Here is a 26,898-nt window from a genome sequence, read left to right on the forward strand (position 1 = left end):
GGTTGGGTCTACAGTGTTTGTCTTTTCTGCAACTTCCAACGCGTTGGTGCTGCGCGATCAGCAAACTGAGTCACAGAAAACGTTACACCCGGCAAGGTATCTCGCAATGTTGCGAAAAGTATAAACTAATCTTCTCTCAGTTCTTTGACTTGCAATGCAATTTTTTGGACGAGAAACAAGTTGCGAAGAGGGAGAGGACTCGCAATTTGATGTCGGCAAAAACGTAGTAAGGAGATCCATTTTCCATATCCCAGCAAGAATTCTGCCCCCGTGCCAAATCTACCCAGATACCTGACAGGAATGAATGGGTGATAAACTAGCTGTCGAGTTCAGCAGAAGGTCAATTGTTTTTAGTTTACGGAAGCTCGTGGTGCTTATTCAGTTGGTTGACCCTTGGTTTAGTTGAAAATCCAACAACCGGGGTTAGACCACGTCAGTTTCACCGTATATAACTTCGCTGCGTTCACCGATAAAACAGAACACTAGCCTAGCCTCTACTGCCTGTAGCAGATTGTCGTGTGATTTAACAGGACCGGCTGCTCGAGAAACGAGGGTTCATAAAAAAAATGATGTTGATGTTTGACTTACTTTTATTAAAATAAAGAGATACTTACTTTCAAGTACAAAACAACCATAAATATTAGCAATCAGTGTCAAGATATTTTTTTCAGTACATCTCGGCACTTTCCAAACCCCTTTTAATAATTTAGTCGACGTTTACTTATAAAATCAAAATAGTAGATCACTAAAAAGCAAACAGTAGCAGCAACAACAAAACTACGACGACAAATATCAGTGATTCAGTTTAGTACGTGATAAACGTTATTGGATTATTTTTTTTTTTTTGGTTTTGTTTATCTATGCGCGCACTTGGTTCCGGGATAAACGTTATTGGAGTGCTTGATGTTTTGTCTATCTGTGCGCGTACAGTATGTAGCCGCTGCAGGGTTTAATTAATTGAAAAGGCGACTAAAAAATGCTTTGATTATTTATATCAGTGCGTAACAATGGCCAATATGTAATTTTAAATTAAATCAAGAACAATCCGGCCGGTGGAAAACAGGTCCACTTATAAAACCTGGCAGTTTATCGGCTGAAATCTGAAACTATCTTTTGTTCTCTGGGCACATGGGTATTTTAAAAAGGTGGGATTTCCTAACAGAAAGAAATGAGTGAAATCAGGTGCAACGTTTTAGCTGTCAAGATCTAAACAAAGCCGCTCAACGAAGTTCATTCATGCGCTGCCCATAATCTGACTCAATTGTACATTGCAACCGGTTTGACGAAACTGTTCGCCGAACAAAGAAGAAAAAGAAAGCCTTTCATCTGTGTAAATAGGGCTAGAGTTCGCAAATTAAAAGCAAGCACGATGCACTTTGCCTGGTTTGCTTTGGTTATTTGATCAGCCAATCACGTCCCGGAACAAAATTAAAACTAATTGACAGATGGTTTTGATAGGCGTGGTTTTTAATCAACCGAACGAGTTCTGATTGGTTGAAACACACATAGGCCGTGAAGAGCACAAAGAACAACACGACTTCCAATTCACATGCAGATGAACTTTTGCTTACATTTAGCATTTGTGAATTCCGCTCGTCGTGGAGGAACTTATGTACCTACGGCGAAAACCAATTTAGAGCTAAGATTCTTAAGAACGGATCAGCGAAGGAAGATCTGGGAAAATCGAAAGGTTTTCCGAGATTAGTACGAGGGATTCGCAAGCTAATGAATCAGAGTCGATTTCAGCTGGCGTGAAATTGATATACCGGCCATGAAAGCGCTTGAGCATTCGTTGGTTTTTGTTGTGTTTCTGACAAGTTTCGTCGCCTTTGGTGAAGGATTCAGAAAAAAGGGATGGAAGTGTGAGAAGATTAATTCTTCACTGTGCGGTCATGTAGGATACAACACGACTCGAATGCCTAATATGCTTGGTCACGACAGTCAAGACGAAGCCGAGCAACAACTCAAAGAGTTTATTCCCTTGATTCGTTACGATTGCGCCAGTCAGCTTAAGTTTTTCTTGTGCTCAGCGTATTTTCCAATGTGTACAGATATGGTGGATGTTATGATCACCTCTTGTCGCCCGTTGTGTGATTACGTGCGCAAGAAATGCCTTCCCGTGCTGTCAGAGTTCGGCATTTCATGGCCTCCAAACCTCAACTGCAGCAAGTTCTTGAAAGAAAACAATGAACATGCAATGTGTATGCCAGGACCAAACTTCACGGACAGTTCGAGTCCCAAACCGAGTTTAGATTCTAGCAGCGAAGCGCCGAATGAGAGTGCTACGGCAACGCCAGCGGGGAAGCATTACACGGGCTCGGAACAGTGTAGGAGATTCAAAAATAGTGTCAATTACTATTATGTTGGAAGCACTGAATCGTGTGCTGTGCTGTGTAATCAAGAAGGCATATTTAAAACTTCAGATAAAAAGACAGTGGACAGATGGATGGCAGTGTGGTCGATAGTGTGTTTTGTCTCCACTTTAGCCGTCCTTTGCACGTTTCTTGTAGATACGGTACGTTTCAAATACCCGGAGCGTTCGATCATATGGCTCGCTCTATGCTACAACCTCTATTCCATCTCGTATATCGTTCGATTGGCAGCTGGTCGCGAAGCAATCTCGTGTGATCAGGAGTACAACGGGCCTAAATTTCTTATACAAGACGGTCTTCGAAACACCGGATGTGCGATTGTGTTCTTGGTACAGTATTTTTTCAGTATGGCAGCGACAATTTGGTGGGTCATTTTGGCGCTAAGTTGGTTCCTTGCAGCCGGAATGAAGTGGGGTTACGAAGCGATCGGTTCGTACTCGAACTTGTTCCATGTTATCGCGTGGACATTGCCTTGCATCAAAACAATCTTTATCCTCATAACTCGCAAAATCGATGGCGATGAGTTGACCGGACTTTGCTTTGTTGGAAACCAAGACTTGATTTCTCTGGCCGCCTTCGTTCTGGGACCCGAGTTTACATATCTAATTATCGGCACGCTGTTTTTAATCGCTGGATTTGTGGCGTTGTTTCGCATCCGCGCCACCATTCAGCGCGACGGAAGTTCGAAAAGTGAGACGAATAAACTGGAAAGACTCATCGTTCGCCTTGGCATATTCTCGGTGTTTTCGACCGTGCCAGCGACCGCGGTTATCGCTTGCTACTTTTACGAGTATGCAAACAAAGAGTATTGGTTTTACGGCAAGCGGGAGGACAGAATCGCCGAGCCAAATCTCGGCATATTCCAGTTGAAGATATTCATGTCTCTGTTCGTCGGGACGATTTCAGGAATATGGATATGGTCGCCCAAGACATTGCAATCCTGGAAAAAGTTCTATTATTTTGTGACTGGGAAAAGACCACCTCGTCCACAGGGTCAAAAGAATGGCGCGCAAAACTCGAACGAAACAACTGTTTGAAGTTTCAGTGGACGGCGTGTTTGCTGTTGAAAGAAATGTCGACGACCGGTCGAGCAAAGCTGAGTGTTTCATAACAGATGAGATTTTTTATATTCATCAATGCTGGGCACGCATCCAGGGTGGAAATTTCTAGTCTTCGCGTAAAATCTTTATTAATCGTTTGAAACCGGTGGAGTTCAATGGACGCTTCTTCGTCTGTAAAACACACTCAGCTGGTAGTAAACAATTAGCACCTAATTTGTGAATGAAAGTAGCGAGCAAAAATCCATTTAGTGGGGCGACCCAAAAACAACACGGACTTTGAACAGTTGCAACGACTGGGATCAAGAGTGTTTTTCTTGGCGTATTAATCGTTAATTCTCTCTAATCATTGTAGTTGTTACTCGTTGTATTTCATTGTTATCCTGTTGTAGTGCGAAAAATCAGTGCATCGTCATTTTTCTAATGAATCGTAATCCTTTGCCTTCATTTTGCGACAAGGACGAGGCACTTGTTTATATGGTTGAGTTATTCCAAACTTTAGAAGACTGTTTACTAAAATCACTAGATGTTATAGTTTGTTGTGAGCTTGTGTTTTGTATTGCGATTCATATGTACATAGGCAGGCAATCGAGACTCTGAGATGTATAAAACAAAACAAAAATGATTCTTGAAAGAAAGTTTGAATGCATAAAGGGTTGTTTACTTCACGAAATCCACCACATGTTTTGCGACGGTATCCTACTTCGCTCTAAGCATCGTACCCGGCCCGTTGTCACCCTTCGTGTTTAATAAAGAATCGCTTGTAAAGTTCGAGTTGACATGGTACTGTTAGAAACGTCCTTGGTACAAAAAGATATGTGTTTTGTGCTAATTATTCATTGTTTGTGTTGCATACCAGATCGACCACGCGGCATATTCTAAAGTTTCCTGAAATAGTTTCGTTCGCATTTGCATTCTGGTCTTTTTTTATCATTTGAATTAATGGTTATAACTACTACTTTCAGTAATACAAACGAGCTAGTCGAGAATACAAACATTGCTCCCTGATAATGATTATTTTCTCCGGTAATATTTTATAACCCAACTCGGCAGATTCCTACGAACGGGCTATTTTAATACCTTCGCGTATCGGTACCCTTTCATCTTCAGATGCAATTATGACTTATTTTTATCGCTCCCTCGGGTCGCTCGGTCTTAATGAAAGGACATTCGATATGAAAAAATACAGGAACGAATACTAAAGTTGTTGATTAATTGAATATTTTCAGACTAAAGGGGGGTTTTCACATGTGTTTTTTTTTTTTTTCTCGATTCTAGCGGAATGTGCAGACAGGCATTCGCGAAAAAAATGTTATGGATTGACCGACTTGAATTCTTTCTGCGTTTAACATTTCTCGTGCTGTAAAGTTATGAGTTTTGTTATCGCTGTGCCATGAAAATTGATGCCTTAATAGCCCGCTTGATAAGAGAGTCGATAACAGTTGCAATAATATGAAAGGAAAAAATCAAGCCAACTTTTTAAACAAGGCCAAATTCCTGAGAGTTGCTCTTTATGGGCAACAAGGGACCTGGTTCTAAGAAACTGCTTGAAAATTAGGAAGTGTGGAGTCTTAGCCTCAATTTATTTTGGTGGGGGTAGAAAGGGGGGGAAGGGGGGGGGGGGGCAAAGTTTTTTCTCACCAAAATTTTCCTGGCACTGTTCCTTGGTAATCTTGGATCAGTAGTGTCATGGTCTCCCTCCCTTTACCGAGCTGGTCCTTCTTTTTCCTATTGTGAGTATTGTGGGTGTTCCCACTTGTTTGAGGAAGGAGAGGATGAACAATCATCCCACTCAGGTTTCTTCCATACACAGACAACCACCACAGAATCTATTGAGAGGGGTATATAAACCTACCTTGTAGAAAACTTTTGAATGCAGAGGTCCACACAATGCAGGAATTAAACTTGCTGGTAATTTTGCCGGATCTCACTTGTGAAAGACCTCGTGTCAGGCGTCACTTGAACGTGAAAATACAAAACTGAATGCAAGGCTGGCACTACGGCAAAGGGCAGATTTATTAGTGGCCAATATTTCGACCAATAGAATTAGTCCTCCTCAGGGAGCTCTGGCCCTGAGGAAGACTAATTCTATTAGTCGAAATATTGGCCACTAATAAATCTGCCCTTTGCCGTAGTGCCAGCCTTGCATTCAGTTTTGTATTATAACCTACCTTGTGGTATACTAGCATCCCCTTAAGTGAGGTGGGGGGAGGGGGTGTGGGGTGGGTCCTCCCCTGGATTCACAACTGGTACATGGCGGGTGGTCCCAGAGTGTCTAGGTCTATAGATAAGCACGTTTGTCCTTTCCCTTGCTTTTTCTCCCCACTTGTCATCAATGGCTCAGACTCTTGCATTGTTGGGATACCAAATTTACAGGGGAAATAAACGACTGGACTTCAACATCTAATTCTCCTCATGATATCAGTAATCCATCAAACATGTAGACAATGAGAATGAAAGAAATGGTTGCCCATAAAATGTCTGGATGTTCAAACAAATTCTTCCAACTACTACTATAGGACATGTATGGAGCAGCAGTGAGGGGAATGTGCATTTTGATAGCCGATGCACACTTGGGACACCTTGAAATTTTAACGAGTGGCCATGTCTCAAATGAAAAAGCAAAATATACATACAGCGTACCCCAGTATTTCTGTGAAAAAAGAAGGGGTATTGTCATTTCTTGAATTGAGACAGTTAAGAAAGATGGTCATGGTAGCTTGAATGACATCTGATGAAGAGCTGCAGCTCATGGAAAAATGGTTTGCTTCGAATAAAACAGTATGCAAAATCACATCCGGCCCACACAACAGAGAGTTCCTGGTATCTGAGTAGCGTAGTACATACAGCGAACATAGAGATCATACCATGTGTCAAGCGGTCGCTTACAAGAGGTTAAAAACAATGCCGCGAACACAAAAAGTGGTCGCGGTCGCAGTCGCTTATTACTGGAAGTGGTCGTTTAGGAGAGGTTCCTAATATAGGGTTTTGAGTGGGAAAAAGTTGGTGTTTTGGATAGGTGGTTGCTTATGGAGGTTCGATTGTAATGTAAGGAGGGGGACCCCTATAAAAAGTTATTTCAGAGGGAACATGAAAAATGAGAAAGTTTTCTAATTTCTTACCCATCCCCCCTCCGATAAGTAATGAACGTTCCCTTTGTCCGTATGCGCTATATACCGACAAGGACTGGCTGTAACAGTGAAATGGAGTGAACTTTGGTTCCAAAAATCTGTTACATGTACATTTGGATATTTGTTCGGATTTATCAGCCGTCTATCGCAGCTGCATTCGATCTTATTTATCCATTATCGCTCTTATCGATCCAACTTCAACCCGCACTTTGATTTCTTATGCGCGAATCGTAAAAAAAGAAACCTCCGAGAAATTACGACAATGCAACATAAGAGGCCTGATAGAATGGGGAATGGGTCAACTGATCAGATGTGATAAGCTCTTTTAGCTGAAAATGTTTGATCTTTACTATGCCAATCTTGCAAGACAAAACGCCGGCCCTGGCAGACAAAAGCTCAATTTTTCGAACGAAACTTTCGTCAGTAGGATTACTGGAGTTAAAAAGTACACTAAGGTTAATAACCGTAATTATTTTGTGGCCCTAGCTTTGGAGGTATTAAAAACAACAGACCACAAATCAGACCACATAGACTGATCAAGGAGTGACCTTGCAAAAATGGCGCGAAAACCTGGCCAATAAAAACACGGAACGTTGGCGCGCCTTTTTCGTCCCTTGGCGCGCCAAGAGCGAGAGACTCCACGTGACTACGAGGAGCTGGAAGACTTGCTGGAGAAGCTGTGTGTGCAACTTTTGCGGTGAAAGTCTTTTAGATATTCTTCGTTTATTTCTTTTATCAGCTCCTTTATCAGGTCATGAAGCGAAAGAATCGTAATCCGAGTGCCTCGACGACTTCCCCTGATGGAAAGAAGAAGAAAGTGGCGAGTGAAAATGCCGGCGAACCTTCAACTGCGGCGACCAAGTTCATTGACTTCAGCTCGCCTAAGAGGGTGGTCGAATCGCTGCTTTCTTCGACAAATTTGGATAGCTTTTTCAACGAGCATTGGGAGAAGAAACCGCACTTCGTCAAGCGAGAAAACGCCGACTTTTACGGTTCGCTCTTCTCAAAGAAAGACTTGGAAGCTGTCTTGAAGAAGGAAGAAATTCAATTTATCGAAGATGTTTGTGTAAGTCGGTATGCTGAAGTTAAGACGGAGTTACTGAACGAGGATGGACGAGTGAATTTGAAACACATAAAGGCGTCTGGCGTTGCTGTACAGTTCCATCAACCGGACAGATTTAAGGTTTGTATCGATTTGTACTCTTGTGGTGAAGCACGTGTTAACATGAAACGGAGAGACCCGTCAATCAGTGTGTTAAAATTTTACTCGTCAAAACTGCACATCAGCATCTCTACAGCTTACAGCTGTGAAAACTGAAGAAGATAAAATGGGTTTCTATCATTTGTGTGAGAGTACGAAAAAGAGAGTTCGAATCCTGCATCAAGTAACTTCCCAAACATTTGAATCTTAAAAAAAAAAAAAAAAAAAAAGGAAAAAAAGAACGATGTGGGGTGTAAAGGGTTGCATTTGTCATCGGCTTCTCCGGTGAGGGCGGTTGTGGAGGGGCGTCCAGTGGAAGGACACGAGATGTACAGATGGGGTATTTGGGGACTCTGCAATTTTGGGATTTGTATTTTTGACGAAGATGTCACATACTCAGAATAATTATTTGCAACCAAATGGTGTAGTGGTTGGCCTGCATCAAGGGTATAAGCAATATTATTTTCTTTGTCGAAAAAAGCTTAATATTTAGCAACTGTTGGACTAGTTGGTCATAATAATTTATGGATTTGTTTTGTATAAATGCATTACTAATACTTTTACGCCATAGCAGGGCAGACAACAAAAGTCATGGGAGATGTCTATATACAGCTTAATCATTGTGTTGCTTTCTTAGGATGAAGTGTGGAAGTTAGTTGAGTTCCTGGAGACATACTTTACCAGTCTTGTTGGCACTGATGTATTTGTCTTCCAGCCTGGCTCACAAGGGCTTGCTCCTCAGTTTGATGAGATGGAGGTTAGTTCAGTCAAGCAGTATCGGTTTACTGTAAAATTCTGAAATTAGCCCCGACTATCTGGGACAGTACATGTTACTACTAACTAGAGGGTGTGGCATTGAGCAGCAACATAAATAACCATACCTTCCTTCCAAGGAAGGTCATTATTTGGACATTCTGAGGAGGAGAAGGTGTTAAATGCCAAAGTTTAATAGAAAGAATTACGCTAAATTTTGGGGTGGGAATCCAGATAAAAAGTTCTTCAATGGGAAGAGTTTGGAGGTTTTCTGGAACAACGGGGTTCTGGGTCAAAATATCCTGTATCCCTTAATTGCATGACTTTCTACTGTTAAACCTAACTTATTTGACCCTGTTATGTTCGGTGCAACATTAAAGGAAGTGTGACATTATCAACCCATTAAACATTTGCAGTTGCAAGTTAATGCAAGTCTGAAATTTGGAAATTCTGTCCTGGTTTACACCCTGTTATGTTCGGTGCAACATTAAAGGAAGTGTGACATTATCAGCCCATTAAACATTTGCAGTTGCAAGTTAATGCAAGTCTGGAATTTGGAAATTCTGTTCTGGTTTACACAGTCTGGTGTTGGGTTTCCCCCTTGACTTGAGAGTTGAAATTATGTGTAAATAATTGCTGGATCTGGGAAAAACAACCACCTGCAGACTTTCATTTTTCTCATTTTTTAATTTGACTTCGTTTCTGTAAGTGTGAGAAACACATTTGCATCTGTTGGAAATAGTAGGCGTATTCTTGCATGTGACTATGTTTTACAGAACGTGCAACAAATAGCCAATATATTGCAGGCTTGTACACCTGATGGTACCAAGGAAATATTCAGCTGAGGATATCCTTCTTGCCCTTCTTGTATTGTGTAGTTCCAGAAAACATCCATACCCACCCCATGGAAGGTCATCAGAAATTCTTAGGGGAAGGGGGGTCTTAAAAGTCAACATTTTAGAAGCAAAGTATGAAGCTAAACTGGAATTTCCTGGGGAGAGGGGGGCACAAAACAAAAAAAGCCTTCCGTGAGGGGAGTATCAATATTTTCTGGAACTGCACTTTGTATGGAAAGTCTATAAAAGTTTCCAGATTGCATTGACTTGCAAATGCATTTGGCCAGGTTTCTTAATGGTAGCTTATTATTGTTAATCTTCAGTCTTTGTTCTAGTCTGAAATGTCGGCCGTCTCCTCCCCCTAACCCACAGGGGTGCACCCCCTTGGGTTAAGGGGAAGGGGCGGCTGAACTTTTCAGACTATCTTGATCAAGATAATTTCCAACTGACTAGGAAGCTAATACAGGCAGTGGGGGATCAATGTTGTTGTATGAATTCTTGTGGTTGGCGTCATCAGTACAATGGTTTGAAAGTGAAATAAGGAGTTGACACTACAAACTAGGCCAGATCCATTTCATTAAAGACTGCAACCAAATTGTTCGACAAGAAATGTTAGTCCCAATGTGTTTTTTTCCAGACATTTGTCCTTCAGCTTGAGGGTAAAATTAAATGGAAACTCTTCAAACCTTTGCAAGAGCTTCCACAAGAAGCCAGTCCTGACTTGGAACTAAGTGACTTGGGAGAGCCTAGTGATGAATTTGACATGGAGGTATGTATAACTGGAGAAAACTGGTGCTTATCCAAGATTCAGTTGAAACTATTCCACAACTAAATTATGAGCTTGAAATAAATTTCTATTTGTCCTCATCAACTATCACGCAGAGAAATTGAGAGCGAATAATCTAATTGTTTTAATATAAATGTACTAGTCGTTTAAAACTTAACAACAAGACAGGTTCAGATTTTTATTGAATAATGATATCAATAGGTCACACCACACTCGGATAAATCTACTCACTACATTCTACAACAGAATAGATAGTGAGTAGCATAGCCAGTTAAAAGAGAACAGTATTCATGATGGAACTCTAGTAGATTTATAATTGTTATAGTCTTAATTTATCCATTTTAAATTGTGTGGTTCCAGAAAATATCCATACCCCTCCCACGGAAGACATTTTTATTTTAACCCCCCCCCCCACCCACCCCCTCAGAATTTCCGTTCCAGAGGGTTTATGATGACCCCCCAACCCCTCTGGAATTTCCCGGTTTTTAGAACCCTCTTCCATGAAACCCTCGGAAGTTCAAAATCCATTTAGATTAAGAAAATTGACTACTCACACTATTACGATCAATTTTTTTATTATTGAAGCAACGTCGACAACTCTAGTAGAGCTATTTACAACACTGCGCTATTTTACTTGTTTATCCTTTTGCTTAAACTATATCCAGAAAAAAATTGGATAGAACTCTAAAATGATCAATTTTTTTTTCGTAAAAAAACACGGTCGTATTCTTTGTTGTTGCGTAGTTTACGTCTATAACTTTCTCGAGCGCTTAAGAAATTATCTCTATCACATTACAACTTTTCTTTTTCACCTAAAATTACGACGGCTTTGCAAATTCCATTTTCGTAATGACCTCTGCAGAAAAACGTTTGCTTATTAAATACCGCGAAGAAACCGCTATGAATATAAGTTGCACATTGAATATACGATGCTGGGTGTTTTATTTATCAAGTAGAATTTGAAGAACTTTGAAAACCCAGTCGAAAACTGGCTGCATACACAAGAATTAATATTATAAGCCGCCTTTGAGAACAGTTTCAAAAGGTTCTCCCTTCAAAACTTCAAAATTAATTAGTCCGGCCATGGCAATTGCGTCTCGGCACTTAATACAAATAGTTATCTCTGCACCGAGTTCATGAATGAAATGAATTCGAGAAAGAAAAAAGTTTGTGTTTTTGACGTTTTATGTCACGTTTTTATCAAATAAACGTCGCTGTTTCACGTCCCATGGGATTCAATCTTGAACAAAATTGGGCAATTCCAGAAAATATCCATACCCAACAACGGACGGCTTCCATGTTTTAACCCCCCCTTGCCTTCGGAAATTCCAAAATGCGTTACCCCCCTATGCCCTCAGAATTCCATAATCGTGAACCCCCCCTCCCCTTCAGAATTTCCGGTTTTTCTGGGAAGTACATTTTCGACTTTAGCAACGCCTATACACGAACATGAATTTATGCCTCCTCAGGGCTGTGATCTAGCGGCGCTAGGCGACAAGCTTTAATCTTCAGCGACAAGAAAAACCTATCGCTAGTGGCCAGGCTGTGAAATTTTCTTTTTAAGTCCGAATTTGGCTATAATAATAAACACCATTTACGGCAGTTTTACTCCTCTTTGTTTTCTTGTGCCATTCATCTCCTTTAGGAAAAGAAGGAAACTAGAACAACGCATTGGATGAAAACAAAAATCATTTCTTTTCACCCCTTGTTTTATACACGCACAAAATCCATAGAATGTCTGGGATCCCAGGACTCCTCGCATGCTTCAGTCGGTTTCAGTTTCTGAACCAAAAATTCAATTAAATTGTATTTGTGATTCCAGGCACTATCAAGAGAAAACTTGTGGTTTCAATTACCACATTACGAATACCTAGTCTTAACTATTTCAAACTCTTATAGCAAGGAAGAAGAAAACCCTTTGTCAACAACATTGAAAACAACTTTGTGCAAATTTAATTATCAGTGATTGTGATGCGCGTCTTGGATGTTCCATTCCACGTGCCCGAGTCCCTCACGAGTAAACATACATCGTTGCTGTTTTGTAATTATCTACATTATTTACAAATTGTTACTGAAAAAAGTAGCAGTCATTAACCTAAACCCTCATACAAGAGCAGCCTTCCAATCGATCGACTCTTACGCTGGAGCACGTGGACAAGATTGCGTCTTGTTCGCGGAATGTAACACGATTGCTTCTGAAATATCTTCGCTGCGCAAGATTACACTTGATTGTACTTGAATCTTTCGAATGAAAACTTCGGAAAAAGCATTTCCTTATTTAAAAACGTACAACGTCTACGGTAGAATTCGGCAAGGAACTGGGGAAACTTCAACGTGGCCGCTCGCTTGCCTTTGAGCAGACTTTGTTTACATCTTCGGCGTAGCGTTACAAATTTGCATAAATGTTATCGAGATCATCGAATCTCAAAAGGCGATCTCACGTTTTCTTCATTTCAAATTGTAACCGTATCTTCCTCTCAAAGATGACTGGAATACCTGTCCACTAAACCCAGTAATAAACAGTGAAGGAAGCGAAACTAAAAGATTGCGACTTTTTCGGCCGCTGTTTCACAAGCTGAGAATGGAAACACGCGCGATCGCTACCAGTATACGCTGCACATAATGCTTGATTGTGTAGTTCCAGAAAATATCCATACCCCCACCACCGAGGGAATTTCAAATAGGACCCCCCCACCCCCCAGGATTTTCCATTTTGGAGGTATTTTTTTAACCCCCCCACCCTTTCGGAAATTCCTCAAATACAGAATACACCCCCACCCCCCTCTGGAAAAGTTTTATTTCAAAAGAACGCCTCAAAAATCAGTTTGATGTGAACATTTCAGAAATATCAAGAACTGTCTACACGAGGAGAAAATATGCGTTATCGAAGAGCGCGCGCGCTGTTCAATTTCACCGGTAGAGTTTGCCAAAAAGCTCTTGATACTGAAATAATTGTTGTGTTTTATATTTAACTGTGGTCATTGACATCAAACTTTACCATTAGCTTCGCTGAAGATTTTAAATCTAAATTGTTGGAGTAAGTCCGGCAATGCAAAAATGTGTTTTCATTTAATTTGCATATGTCATGTAATGTTTACGTTCCTATGCAAATTTGTAGGAGATCAAAAGGATTATCGCTTTTAGTTCTACTCAATCAATATTTCTTATGGTAATCATTCAGTCTAGTTATTTTAGTCAATAGTTTTCCTATTGAATCGGAATAGCTTGGACAAAATAAGCATTAGCAAGGCAGGGAGACAAATTAACCTTTCAGATCGTAACTTGAAACCGCAGACGAAATGGAGCCGCAAAACGAAATTAGCATGTTCACGTTCTTATGCAAATTTTGTATGAGATCAATAACGCATTAAAAGAATGTTGAATTGGCTCTATTTTGCTGAATTTTGGCATGGAAATTAAGTTAATAGTTTTGGACTTTGAGTTAAAATAATTTGGACAAAATAAGTTTTAACACGGGTCAGTTTTGACAAACTGATCAATTGACCCCGGGAATTGACCTTTGCCCGTAGCTTAATTTATACAAAAATAACAAACAAATATTTCAATGTTTTATGTAAAATTGGGGCTTTCACTTTATCGCCATACAAAAATTTCCCTTTTAAACATTAGTACAAATTCAATAGTAGCCAGTGAACAATATTTTTCTACGCAAGAAAGTTTCACAAACAACAGTTTTATAATAACTGAGTCACGCAACGCAGACAAAGATTTCTTGTCGCACTTGGACTACTTCGCTTACAAAGGCTTTTCAGAGAAAGGAAACATGTTTTTAATGTAACAAGGGTTTCTTTAAAACAGTTAAACAAAGTTAAGTCTTCAAGAAAGAGCCACGAAGTTGCTAAGTTGGTAAGTTACAATTTTGAACAACTATGTCTGCCATGAACGTGAAGTTGACCCTCTGGAAACTTATCCAACCATTCACCCCTCCCCCCCTCTGGAATTTCCTGGGCCATTGACCCCCCCACCTCTCTGGAATTTCCAATTCCCTCCGTGGTGGGGGTATGGATATTTTCTGGAACCACACATTGTACTTTATCTTTCGAATCAAAACTTCGAAAACAACATTTCCTAGATTAAAAAACGCGCAATAGCCCCCCCCCAGAATTCCATAATCGTGAACCCCCCCTCCCCTTCGGAAATCCTAAAAGCTGTCCGTGGTATGGTATGGATATTTTCTGGAATCGCCCATTTGCATACATCGAAAAAGTTGTGCATTTGATTCAGTGACTGCAACGTACATCAATATTCACTGGATGGAAAGATCTCTGCAGAATCTTTTCTCTTTCTTCCAGAAATCTTTTTTGTGAAAGATTGCATTGAAGAAATTACGCGTTTTGTGGCCGCAGAAAAATAATTTTCCGTGGGAAATAAATAAATAAGCGCACCTGCAGGCCCGTTGTACATTTCGCCGTGTCAGAAATAGATTTCAACCGCAAACTAACCTGTGGAAATGCGAAAGGCCATGCTCATCAAAAAAGTCTCTTTGTTCAGAAACCTTTTAATCTCACTCATTTGATGCTACAATACAAGTAAAGAGGGCTTTTATTTATTTCAAACCTCAATTTTCAAACGATTGTGAAGTCACAGCCATGCTCGGCATGATATGAGGCTGATTGATCGCGCCGCGAAGTCGAACTTCAAAGAAAAAAAACCTGTCACGCGTCCCTTACTTTCGCTTATCAGAAGGATTAACCAGACAACACTTCTACCAAAATGACTTTTTCCAGAATGATTCATCGTTTTCACTGCTTTTGTTTCAAAACAACGCACATAAATTTGTTTTTGTGCTTCAGATCGATCATGTGTTGCTTTCAATGTTTTGTACATGGTTCGTGACCCTTTGGAAAACTAGTTCCCCACGAAACCCCCCTACCTCTCGGAAATTACTGCCCTTTAACCCCCCCCCCCCCCTCGGAATTTCCAATGGTCTTCCGTGGGGGGCGTATGGATATTTTCTGGAACCACACATTAAAAAATAAATGTTTAAAAATTCGATTTTAAAAATTAAAATACAAAAGGATTTAGATTTTATGAATGCTGATAGTAAAAAGTGGAAAACATATTAAAGCTATACATTTAAAAATTGAATAATTCAAACACATTGAAATTACACTTGGAAAAATTAAATGACCTTTGAGAAACTGTCTTCCCCTTGGCAACTGTTGTTACCATTTGAACTTCTACTGCCTTTGTCTCGAGTCAATAAATTATATACCCGAAGTTTTCTGATACTATTGCATCTGTGCTAGCTAGTAAATCACAGGACAACAAATTGAGCCTTTCAGTACTTGTCAAGGCCAACAAGAGGAACATCTCCCTTCCAGTTGCTGTGTTTTATAGGCCACTCAAATTCCAGTGGATCAAGCCGTTTGCGCCAAGACTGTCTGTTTTTCCTGTTTCCCTTGTGGTCATCCCTCCTCATGCCATCTCGACTCCGCTTTCGTAGTGTGTTCGTAGTTACTGTGTGGTGCTAACCATAGTCCGTGTTTTGAGTTCCATGTATTTCAGTGATAGTGAAAATGTTTTGCTTTTCATTTCAGCCTGGCGACCTCCTTTACTTTCCTAGAGGAACTGTCTATTTCCCAGCACCCATTGAGGACAAAGATCATACAACTTACCTGGCAATAACTACATTCCAGGAAAAGTGAGTTCAAGGAGAGAAGAAATTCTCTGACGGTTTGTTGTTAAGAAATTTAAGCACTGACATAATCAATGCCAGTGTGTTTATGTACAAACCACTATTAATGTTTGGGAGGGGTGGCCTGTCAATAAAGTTTTCTTCTATTAGGGTGGTGTTGATGGGAGGTCTGGGTGATAGTAATGAGTGTTTCTTTAACACTTTGTGATGGCATAGATTTTGCTGAAATATAACATATTTCTTGTTTCTTGATTTTGGTTAACACCTTATCCAGTAGTAAAAAAAAAATTTGTTTAATATCACTTTTAAGTTTTAACTTCTAAAATCTACTACTGGTTGCATTGTTGTAATGTATTTCAATTGATCTTAATGGGCTTTGCAAAAACTCTATTATAACATTAAATTGAGAAGGACTTAAAGCACTTATTCATGAATTTAAAATATTTTGTGAAACTGCTAAATTCACTGGATTTTGAATTTGGTCCCTAAAAAGCTGCTTAAGCATTTATAGAGCCATTTAGGGATAAACTGTTAAATATTTTATTTTTCTTACTGCATGAATTTTAGTTCTTGGGGTAACATGATGACAAGTGCATTGTCCAAAGCTGTTGAAAAAGCAATGGAAAGTGATGTTGAATACAGAAGAGGACTCCCTGTTAACCTGTCTTCCTTTATGGGTAGTGGAATAGTAAGTATTTATGTGCGGCTCTAGAAATATCCATTTAACAAATTGACGGCAGTTTTCTATGGTCTGTACTCAAGTGAAACGGCGAGTGGTTTCACTGCCAAGTTTTGGACATAAATGTCTATAAGAGTATAGACAATAGAAAACTGCCCTCGATTTGTTTTTTACAATAACATGGAAAAAGTAAGAATAGAATTGCATGGCTTTATTTTCTGTTACATCTGACATCATTTTTATTGTCTGTAGTCTTATAGACAATAGCTACGAGCCAATCAGCTCAAGGAAATTTGGACAGTTATTGTAAAAAAACCCTTAGACAATGGAAGGCTATTAGAAAATCCCTGGGGGGGGGGGGGGGGGAGGGTCTCCAAAACAAAGATTGTGCAGTTCCAGAAAATATCCATACTCCTTCAATGGAAGGTTGTTTTGTTTACCACCCCATCCATCCAGGAAATTCCAGTTTTGCTTCATACTTTGCTTCTAAAATTTTAGCTTTTTTCCCCTCCCACTAGGGATTTCCGACGACCTTCCATGGGGTGGGTATGAATTTTTCCAGGAACTGCACATTGTCCAACCTGCGCCTGGGAGGTCATGGGCTTGAATCTCATTGGGAGGTTAATCACACAGTCAACGTAAAAAATGAGAAAAGTTTGTTAAATAGAATTTTTCACTTTGAGAATTGTGTTAGTGGGTATGAGAGTATACTAGATCAAGTTTCAAGTTTTTTAAATGGAGTATGTGGAAACTGGTCAGCACTGTGTGTCTTTGTTTCCTGTTTGACTGCATGACATCTGGAAACTGATTAACCTAATGGTTCCCAAAAACTTTTTTTAGCATACCGCATACTGCCGCTTATAAGCCCCCCTGGTTATAGGCCCATTTACTTGCAAACCCCAAAATAAATCCGGTTATAAGCCCCCCCCCCCCCCTCCCCCAGATATAAGCCCCCCTCTAGTTTGTTCCAAATGTTGAAATGAATTTGATTTATTATGATGTTTTAAAGCTTTAATTAATTAAAACCAGTAAATGAAAAACATATTTCAATCACAGGGCTGTCACTAAGGCGGCCCTATGCCCCACTGGGGGCTCAAAGGACTAAGAGAGAGAGAGAGCTGTCACTAAGATTTCAAGTTGCTGGATAAATACAATAAGTAGGCGGGGAATCAAACAGCTAGGAATTCCTTTTGGTTGTATTGTTCTTCTATTTTCCTAAGAAAATAGCCGGGAGCCATGTTCTTAGTAACCGGGGGAAATCCCTGGCCCCCGCCTCCTAATGACAGCCCTGAATCAACACTGTTATAGCTCATTTCGAAATAGTTTTTCATTCTGGTTATAAGCCCCTCCGTTTATAAGCCCATCTAAAACCCCTTACGAAGTTGTTAAAGCCCAGGGCTTATAAGCGGCAGTTTACGGTATCGTAAAGTGATTTCGTATTGCTCACAGACTCACAAAGAACTTATCAGCCTTATCTTTAACGGACTTTTCATATTTTTTTATGTTTGACTATGATTACATTTTTCTGAGCCATTTCACTTAACAAGGCTTTATATATTTGTTTTTTAAACTTTTAATCCACTAACAGAATGATGATCAGAATGAAACAGAGGACTTGTCAGAACAAAATAATGGCCAACAAACCACTGAAAAAGATGAAGGCAGTGAACAAGCCAAACCATCCAATCCAAAGATAGCTTTTAATGAAAACTTGGTCAGACTTCTGAAAGGACTGGTGCGCCACTTGAATCCTGACAAAGCTGTTGACGACATGCTTAGAGATTTCTTTGGTGGTCGTCTTCCTCCTTTTGGAAAAGACACCAAAAAAGGTAAATGTTAACATAAACCATCTGAATGCAATGCTCACAATACACAGCTGTGCAGTTTGGCCAGTACCACACGCGTGTGCACAGCCATGTCACCCAGGCAGTGACAGAATTATAAGTAAAATAGCTAATATACTTAAAGGTAAAAACAAGCTTGTTTCAATTCAATTCCTTTATTCACACTATACGGAATAATTACACACAACTTAGATTACAAATAGAAGAAAGAAAGAATAAAGGAGCAACATTGAGCCGTGAAGAGATATTGTTCATGTGTATGCGGTGTCCAAAGTAGCAAGAGCTTTCTTTATTTGGACACCACCACGGTCAAGTAAATGGCAGCATAAACTCAGATTAAATCAGTAAATATGAAATCAAGCAAACTAAGCAGCAGTAAAATCAAGTTTGATTAGTCAAAAGGTGGTATTTCCATTCTTTTTTAAACTTATGGTAGGGGACTCAGTTAAATCCAAGGGGCACAGTTTCCCAAATCTTTGAACCAGAATATTTAAAGGACGTCTTACCTAAATAAGTGGATACTCTAATGTTGTTGATATTTCTAGCTACATTTATCTTCATACAAAAATTAGCAATTTCCCCGTTCCAAAATAAAATAACCCATGGTATTGTAAAATATTACTGCTCCTTTGTAAAAGAAAGCTCGTTTTTTTTATTCTAATATAACTTTATGTAGGTACAAAGATGGGCGGTTTCTTGTCGCTCCTAAAAGTTGGTATGTAAATATGTAAGGGCTTTGAACCTCCAAGCTAACCCTTCCTACACGAAAATGTTATCGTGTACTATTCTTCGGGTGTAGGACACTGATGAGCCGATTTTTAGTCTACAATTCTTCAGTGACCGACTTTGTTTGTAAATAGCACATCTTCACTATCTTTAGTCACTACTAAATGTCTTTTGAGCCAAAGGAAAGTAAAAATCCACCCAGACATCACAGTAAAACACGTGTAAAGCTCGTATTGAAAGGCAACTAAACCTGACGTTTCTTTAGTAGTGTTCTAATCTAAGCCCAGGTGCAAATTATAACGGTTAAAGAGATAACTACTACCGCACGGGAACGAGAAACTGAAGTTGTATGTGCAATTTGGATGAACAAATTAATGTGGCGTGACACGTGTTAATATCATTGAAGAGTTTACCTGGCGTTATGAACATTTTCCTGCTCTTTTCTTTTGATTAGGAGCCCCGCCGAAAGGCAGGGCGACGAAAAATTAGTCTATAGACTCATTCAATTGTTCTCCTCCACGGAAATCTTTAGTAAAAGGCGAAAGATTTATGCGTGATGAAGGAAAACCAGAGTTAACCGTTGGAAAAATCGGTTCAAGGCTTTGTTGAACGTGACGCGGCAACGTATGTGGGACGTTTTGTCGCAGTTAGTTCTTGAGTTACGCATGCGCATCTGAGGTGGAAAAACAATTTCACAGTCATACGCTTGTACGAAGTTGTGTTGTGATTTGCTTTCAAACTATTCTCTCCTTTCGGCGTTACTTAAATCGCTTTCCTGAACAAAAATTGAAAATTGTTGTTTGTTCCTGAGTGCTTATCCGAAATACCCGATCGGGATTTCAAAAATAACAAAACGGCAATTCACTACTGGATGGTTTGAAGTCTTGCCCAGTTTCATGAACTTTTTAAAGTGATAAACTTTTGAAAGAGATTTACGAATAAACAAAAGTTCGTTCTTTTATTACAGTAATCGTTATCGAATTTGTTGTTTGTGACGAAGGGAGATGTTATGATTCGCGAATGTCAATACTATGCTGTCGAGCGGTGTGGAAGCGTTCCTCGAGCGGGCATCATGTGCATTGTTCTCGGCGAGATCGAGAAGGTGGAAAATGAAATGCTTTGATGTTCTATTAGTTTTTATTATTATTGTATTATTTTCCATCCACTTTCCATGATTTCATTGAAAATAAATAAAAATTTTCATCGGACTTACCTCACGGTCGTCTCCAGTTCTGTGTACTATGGTTGCGTGACACGAAAGAAAGGTCACAGTTTTCAAACTTCTGTAGTTTGCGGCGTGTCGGCGGCTATGTCCTTGCTTTCACTCGCTTTCACTCGCTTTTACTTGTTGCGAATTCTTGAGCTTGCGCTTGTTGTTTAAATCACTCTGAAAATCATCGGTCGGTGTGAAATGTATCCTGCGCCTAGGTAGGCTCCCTCGCAGCAGACGCTCTTTTGACTCGCCACGCAATCTTTCCTATTGCGTGACGAGCCAAAAGAGCGTTTGCGAGGGAGGCCAGCGCGTAGGCGCCTGTTTTCTTCCCTCCTTCGTTATACCACAGGCGAGGCAAACTCAAGCTGTGAGCGATGAACTCGGCTGGGTACGAGATTGCGGTCACTTTGCAAATATAAGAGTTTGTATGGGAATATTTACGATAAAAATGAGATACCTTGCTTTGTAAATATTCCCATCCAAACTGTAAAATTTGCGCCCTGACCGCAATCTCGTACCCAGCCGTGACCGCTATTACGCAAAATGATGATCGCTGCCGCCTGTGGTTATACGCGTTAGACTGAGCAGACCTCGTTCTGACTAGAGCCTGCTCTTGGGCACGGGCACTAGTCAGAACATAGCTTTTTGTTGGTGCCCGGGCACGGATACTACCTAAACCTGATACGTCCAAGGATAGCACTCGTGCACCGTTCCTGGGACGGGCATTGGTCTGTCTGGACAGTTTTTTGTCAGTTCCCATGCTTGTTCCTCATGCCTCCCTACGATACAGCCGAAACGCCATTGTTTCTTCCTTATATTTATCCCGCAAAAGAATACTTTGCAAGCAAAGCGAGCTTGTTATGAAATACGCATGCCATTCATATATTGCAGGGAAAAAGAAAAGCGCTGCACCTTCCGACGACAGCAAGATCAAACTGTCTCATCCCGATCATGTTCGAGTACTAATCGGAGACTTGTCGGACGGCGTCGCCGGCTCTGATGATAGCGACGAAGATATATCGGAAGCTGAAGAAGACGAGGACGAAGACGGTAGTGAAGAGGTGTGTAGTTATAAATTACTTACTTCAAACATTTCTTATTTATAAAGATAGTCGAGAACACTTGTTTAGTTCGATTGTTGAGCCGGACAGCGTGCGATAAAACTGAATTGGTAGCTTGCGAGTTGGGTCCTTGAAATTTCATCGCGAGCCTTGCTTAACGATGCCATGTGCGATTCGTTGTTGTTGTTGTTTTGTTTTCCTGTTGATCGTGATCTCGGCTTGCTGCTTATCATATTAGGAAGAATCAGAGGAGAGCGAGAAAGAGGACAAGAAGGGATCTAAAAAGAGCGCGAAAAAGCCACAGGAGAAGGCGAAGAAAACGGACAAAGCGCAGGAGAAGAAAGCGAAAAGTAAGAAGGAAGAAACAGATGAAGAGGAAGAGGGAGAGATGGAGGACGAGGATGAAGATGAAGATGACGGGAGTGGGGACGAAAACGCCGGGTTTAGTAACGAGGAGGGTGGGGACGAGTACATTTTGGTGCTTCATTCGGTCAAGAACAACAGAGCCACGCACATGATGGGCGACAAAAGTGTAAGTATCTGTAATAGATAGCAAAACGTGTGAGCAACAGAAAGAGTGAGAATGGATCATGGATAGGCTAAACTGAAAAACTTTTTCTTATTATTCCGTGTTGATCGTGGAATCATTGCAATCTTACGCCTCCCTCCAGCCATTCCAAGCCTCCCCCTCTCCCAACAGAGCCTTTTTTGTATGCAAGGTTTGTGTGTACCGCCATACAGACGTCTGTAAAAATGTCGAAGTTGATTGACCCATATCTTCAGTACTAGGGTTTTTTTTTGTTGTTGTTTACTAAGAAAGGAAAACTTATTTAGAATAGAATGAATTGTGTTCTATTTTCCAAGTGATATAATGTTTAAAACACAAGCAGTAGTGTTATGTCGGGATTTGCGCCGAGTGGTTTTTTGGAACGGCTTAAAAAACATTCCTGGAAAAGCGCGTGTCAAGAGAGTTCATAACAATGATGTTTTCGTGAACGTTGGAAATTAGCATACGAGAAAAACATTAAACACTGCATACTAATGAGGAGGAGGTTTTATCGGATATAAAACCACTGCACGTGATGTTTTATCGACCATTTGATAGGTCAATGGGCTTATGAATTATTAATTAGTTTTTAAAAAGAGGGTTAGTTTCTAAAGAAATTGTGGTGCTGTGTAGGCTGGGGGAGTAGAAACGAATGTTTGGTTTTATCAACAGATATTGATAAGGTAATTTGGCCACAGTAGAAGGATCGAGTGGTGGCGTTTCGAACTTTAGTCCTTCCTCAGAGCGAATCGATTCCAACTCTATTTTCCGGCGCTAATCTTTGACGACTAAGGATTTGGAAAAACATTTCAGAATAAAAAGTAGCGATATTAAAACGTCATGTTTTAATATCGCTACTTTTTATTCTGAAATGTAATCTTTGACGATGAGCAAAAATCTAATCAAACAAACCATCAGTATCATACTGATGGTTGAGTATGATACTCATCAAATCCACTGCCTATTGGGAAGGAAACGGGCTGAGTTAGGTTTCCATTAACTGATTCTCGTTATTTTTGTTGCAGCCTTGTTCAATCTTGAAGTTTCCGTTCCGTTACAAAGACGCCTTGCGGCAGATCATTACAGAGTGCGACAAGTACACAGCCGTTAATAGTCTGAAGCTTCCAGAAAAGGAACGTCTGTCGCTGGTGAAGTCATTATGGGAAGAAGGCCTGTTGGAAATGGAATAACTCCGGGTGTTGAAGCAGGCAGCTGTTGAGTTAAACCTTTAGCGTTTCGTCTAGTCTCAAAACGGACTATGGAAACAAACGTTACGTTTTAATTCGTGTCCCTATAACGGTGTTCGATGACTGTTGTAACCAATATTCTGTTTGCCTTGGATGTCCGTTCTTTAAGCCCCGTGACGGTTGTGGTTTTGCCGACGCAATGAGAACGAACTGTTTTTTTCTCGCTAAATCAAGGTTGGAACCAAAACGACTCGTAACTTTGGTGGTAATTTAAATTTCATGTAAACATGGTAGATGTCTGTCGAGATTAGAAAACCCTCGATTTGTGCTTTACTTCTTCCATAACAGGTTTCTCTGTCCCTTGAGTTAATTCTAAGGAACCAAAAAAACTTCAATTCTTTGTAAGCTCGAACCGTGCGGTATCAAAGATCTGTAAGTTAAGTCGTGGAGACAGGTTGTCGTTAGTTTTCCCGCGCTTTGCGCCGGCCGCAAGATTTGACCGCCTGATTTTGATTGGTTAATCACTGTTTCAGCGAGTGGTGATTGGTCAGCTGCGTTTACATTTATTTTGGGCTTAACAACAGTCATTTGAGGGCCGCTCTATGAACCCGGTATTACTTAGCTAATTAATATTGGTTGGCTTCTGGTATATTTATCTCGTTGAGTTATGTTCAATTCTGAACCGGACTGCTTTCGGTGACAAGCGAAAAGGACGGAAAGTGAAGTTGTATGAAAGACAATTCACGTTGAACCCTCCCATGATAACTATAATAAGAATATTTGAGTGACAATGAATCACGTTATTGGTATGATTTGATAATAGAATTTATTGAATGAATAAAACTGTTGATACGCCTCTGCTGGTTGTTTTGTAGTATCGCCTTGTTATTGTTACTGTCTTGTTTTTTCGCACGGCCCTGACCTTTTGCCGGCTTTGTAGGAACCAGTAAAATTATAGAAAGGACTTGGACGAAATCCGTTAATTCGTTGAAAAAAAATATGAAGGTAGCTTGCGTAGCAAGCGGTTATGTGAGGTTTAGTGCTGTTTAAACGCGCGTTTCTTTCGTTCTTGTTCCAATATCCGCACGGTCAAAAAGCGAAAAACGGAAACGCTTGCAACGTAGGCTAACACGAAGGCGAAAATTGAACCTTGCTCTCTTTAACTCCCGCTTAGAATGGTTTCCTCCTGTCGAGTAATCTTTGCAGGCGTAATGGCGCAAATTAACAGGCTGTCGTACGAGAGTTTGAATGGCGTGACAAAGTTGAGCGTGGGTTAATTTTTCAATGTTTGCGCAAACTGTTCACGTTATCGTTTATTACAAGCGTTACTTGATTTCCGTCCAGAAATATTGCTTTAGTGGAAGATAAGATAAATAAATACTTTGCCTTCTTGGGTCAGGCTCTTGTTTGCTTTTCGGGTCAATTTGTTTTGGGAGTTCAGAGAAGCCGCCATTAAGTGGGTGTAATGCAATCCAGTTTCGCCTCGCTTTCATGTAGCTTCCGGCTTTTACTTTTTAGTTTCGCCGAAAGCGAAATCAGTACTTGTCAATTTGAGAACTAAAGTGGTAAAGTCAAGTCAGCATCTGTAAAACAGCATGTTAGAAGCTGTAGTGGCGTTTTTTGTCTACATTGTGGAAAGTTTTACCGGAAGTGTCTTGGAAAACCCTCCGGGAACAACATGCGGACGAGTGAATGCTGATGACAACGAAGTTCAGGGAGTAGCCTATGAGCCACTGATTCAAGAAAATGGTTTGGGTGATTTTACTAGGTTTGATCCGAGCGACACGGTGTTTCAAGAGTTCGATCCCGCTCCTGGAAGCTCTGGAAATATGGCGTGGAAACTTTCCCGGCCTGCTTGGTGTCAGTCGTTAGTGATGAGTTTTAAGACTGTGTTTGTAATGCAGTTCGTGTTTGGCTGTAGTATTGCTTTACTGGCTATTTTAGTTGTAGTTTTAGATTTCAACACGGCCGATCTCTGCTACGAAAAGACATTTAGATGGAACAGCATGCCAAAGATCATTCAGAATATTCGAGTGACTGGCCAGGCTGTCGAGGGCTTCTTCATCCAGCTCTGGCATTTCTCCATCGTGTTCTGCATGTTTGGTGCTTCCGTCATGAAAGAACTCAACCTTTTGACGATCAATCTCCTCGCGGCTTTCGTGGACACTTGCTATCGCCTCTGCTTGCAGATATTTGGCATCTACAAACGTCCCTGGATGTCCTACCCCCTAAATGTCCTTTTTGGCGCAATGGTGCTCGGAAATAGCTTGATCATCGCCAAACATATCATTCCAGTGCAAATGTATAGCAAAAAGAAACTGATCAAAGTCGCAAGTCTCTTAGCAGTACAGTTCTTACTAGGTATACCAGCCGCTTTCGTGCTGGTTTACAAGATCTTTCCATGGTATAGCGAGAAAAGTGAGATCGAAAAAGTGTTCATCGCGGGGGCATGCCCATTAATCGTTTCCTTTCCCAAGGTAATAGCTCGCGCTACAGCACCGAAATTTGAACTTGCTCACCCGGGAGTCCTACATCTTCTAGTGGGATCCCTGTACACGAGTTCGGCCATTGTCTTTCGTGTTATGCAGGCGGAGTTGACGAGCCTTTCGCTTTTCGCTGCTTTGGGAGCTGGCCACGCAGTGATTGATCTTGTGGAACGCATAACAGTTACGATGCGCGATCACATATGGGAGTATATGTACAAACTGCTGTCCCGCTGTAACAGATCTCAGACGAGGAACTTCCACGCGGGGAACGCTCGCACGCCTCGGAGCACGCGTTTCGTGGCGGATGTTAGCATTCAGCTTCTTCTCACGGAGCCCACCGCCCTTGTATCGGCCGTGGGGTTTATTCAACTCTACAAGTTTATGTACCCTGATAACGCGAGAACGTCCGTCTCTAAACTTGTTTGGGGATTTGTCGGGCGGTGTGCCACTGGTCTAGCTATAGATGTAGTTTTCAACACCGTTTCAGTATGGATGCAGGTCAGAATGTTCAACGTCCCTGTTCTAAGAGTGTGGAACTCGAATAAGTGGCGATCCCATGTAATTGCCAATATAGTTTTTACCATAATGGCTGTTTTGTACTTCACAGAATATCTGTTTATCATCGTCAGAGCTAAAAACGACCATCATACGGCCAAAAGGTTTGCTTTCAACTGTTCTTTACCTTTTTCTTTTAATTCAAATTTATAACTTTATAATGCTAAGTCCGCAATAGACTACGAGCAATCTGTAAGCGATAGTAAAACTCGCGTGGTTCGCGCGCGCGAAAATTGCTTCCCTCGAGAGGACGCGACGCGCGAGAGGGGAAAAAGAAAAATAGTCTCCTCGCGAGGGGTAATTTTTATCCCAAGAAAAAAAGAAGGGATTGATCGTATTCTAAGTTCACACCAAAGCTAAAGCGTTTAAAAACTGTTTAGTTAAACAAGGCTTAAACTTTTTTTCTTCATAGAAGTTGCCTAACTGATGTTCTTCGACTTGAAATTTTATAGCATATTGAAAGCGCAAGCTGGACTGACGCAATTAACAGTATGTAAAAATTGTGTGTAAAATTCATTGTTTCAGTTTCCAAGGAATTGCTTTCATTTTCTTCAACCTGGTTTAACTAAACATGTTTAGCTGTTGTGAATCGGATATAAGCATACCAACGATAATTCTAAGAAAAATACATTGTCCGGCCCTGCTATTTTTAGATTGACCCAAAGTTTCATTTTGGTGGGTATCTGTTCGGATGGCTTTAATCACCTCAGAAATTCGGATTTGGTTTTAAAGATTTTCAAATCTAAAGTTTTCTTTAGCATTTTGTAACACTGAAAAACTAACTCCTTTCATTTTCGAAGGGG

General features: G+C 40.6%; 3 protein-coding genes and 1 non-coding gene across 4 annotated transcripts; 3 read left to right on the forward strand and 1 right to left on the reverse strand.

Moving 5' to 3' along the window:
- The first annotated feature begins 1,503 nt into the window (after positions 1-1,503).
- Positions 1,504-4,055, forward strand: LOC146483524 (frizzled-4-like). The gene has a single exon (XM_085105672.1). It carries the CDS (start codon positions 1,772-1,774, stop codon positions 3,407-3,409), a length of 1,638 nt encoding a protein of 545 aa, XP_084961798.1. The 5' UTR covers positions 1,504-1,771; the 3' UTR covers positions 3,410-4,055.
- A 3,130-nt stretch (positions 4,056-7,185) lies between these two features.
- Positions 7,186-23,910, forward strand: LOC146483525 (ribosomal oxygenase 2-like). Its single transcript, XM_085105671.1, has 9 exons — positions 7,186-7,744; positions 8,400-8,519; positions 9,989-10,120; positions 15,700-15,803; positions 16,365-16,485; positions 18,065-18,305; positions 21,151-21,320; positions 21,559-21,852; positions 22,893-23,910. Exons 1-9 carry the CDS (start codon positions 7,316-7,318, stop codon positions 23,055-23,057), a joined length of 1,776 nt encoding a protein of 591 aa, XP_084961797.1. The 5' UTR covers positions 7,186-7,315; the 3' UTR covers positions 23,058-23,910.
- On the reverse strand, positions 19,502-19,622 carry LOC146483526 (U5 spliceosomal RNA). The gene has a single exon (XR_014863847.1). It is a non-coding gene; the product is annotated as a U5 spliceosomal RNA (small nuclear RNA).
- A 632-nt stretch (positions 23,911-24,542) lies between the features above and the next one.
- LOC146483527 (uncharacterized) lies at positions 24,543-26,745 on the forward strand. The gene has a single exon (XM_085105673.1). It carries the CDS (start codon positions 24,650-24,652, stop codon positions 26,246-26,248), a length of 1,599 nt encoding a protein of 532 aa, XP_084961799.1. The 5' UTR covers positions 24,543-24,649; the 3' UTR covers positions 26,249-26,745.
- Positions 26,746-26,898: the final 153 nt, after the last annotated feature.

This window comes from Pavona decussata, unplaced genomic scaffold, assembly GCF_977016875.1.
Source record: "Pavona decussata unplaced genomic scaffold, jaPavDecu1.1 SCAFFOLD_38, whole genome shotgun sequence".
In the NCBI taxonomy this organism is placed as follows: domain Eukaryota; kingdom Metazoa; phylum Cnidaria; class Anthozoa; order Scleractinia; family Agariciidae; genus Pavona; species Pavona decussata.

Bases quoted from the DNA above. Each gene is read 5' to 3' on its own strand.
- LOC146483524 (XM_085105672.1), top strand. From the start codon at position 1,772: ATGAAAGCGCTTGAGCATTCGTTGGTTTTTGTTGTGTTTCTGACAAGT.
- LOC146483525 (XM_085105671.1), top strand. From the start codon at position 7,316: ATGAAGCGAAAGAATCGTAATCCGAGTGCCTCGACGACTTCCCCTGAT. The intron at 8,520-9,988 runs GTTAGTTCAGTC...GTTTTTTTCCAG, and splicing joins CTCAGTTTGATGAGATGGAG to ACATTTGTCCTTCAGCTTGA. The intron at 10,121-15,699 runs GTATGTATAACT...TTTTCATTTCAG, and splicing joins GTGATGAATTTGACATGGAG to CCTGGCGACCTCCTTTACTT.
- LOC146483527 (XM_085105673.1), top strand. From the start codon at position 24,650: ATGTTAGAAGCTGTAGTGGCGTTTTTTGTCTACATTGTGGAAAGTTTT.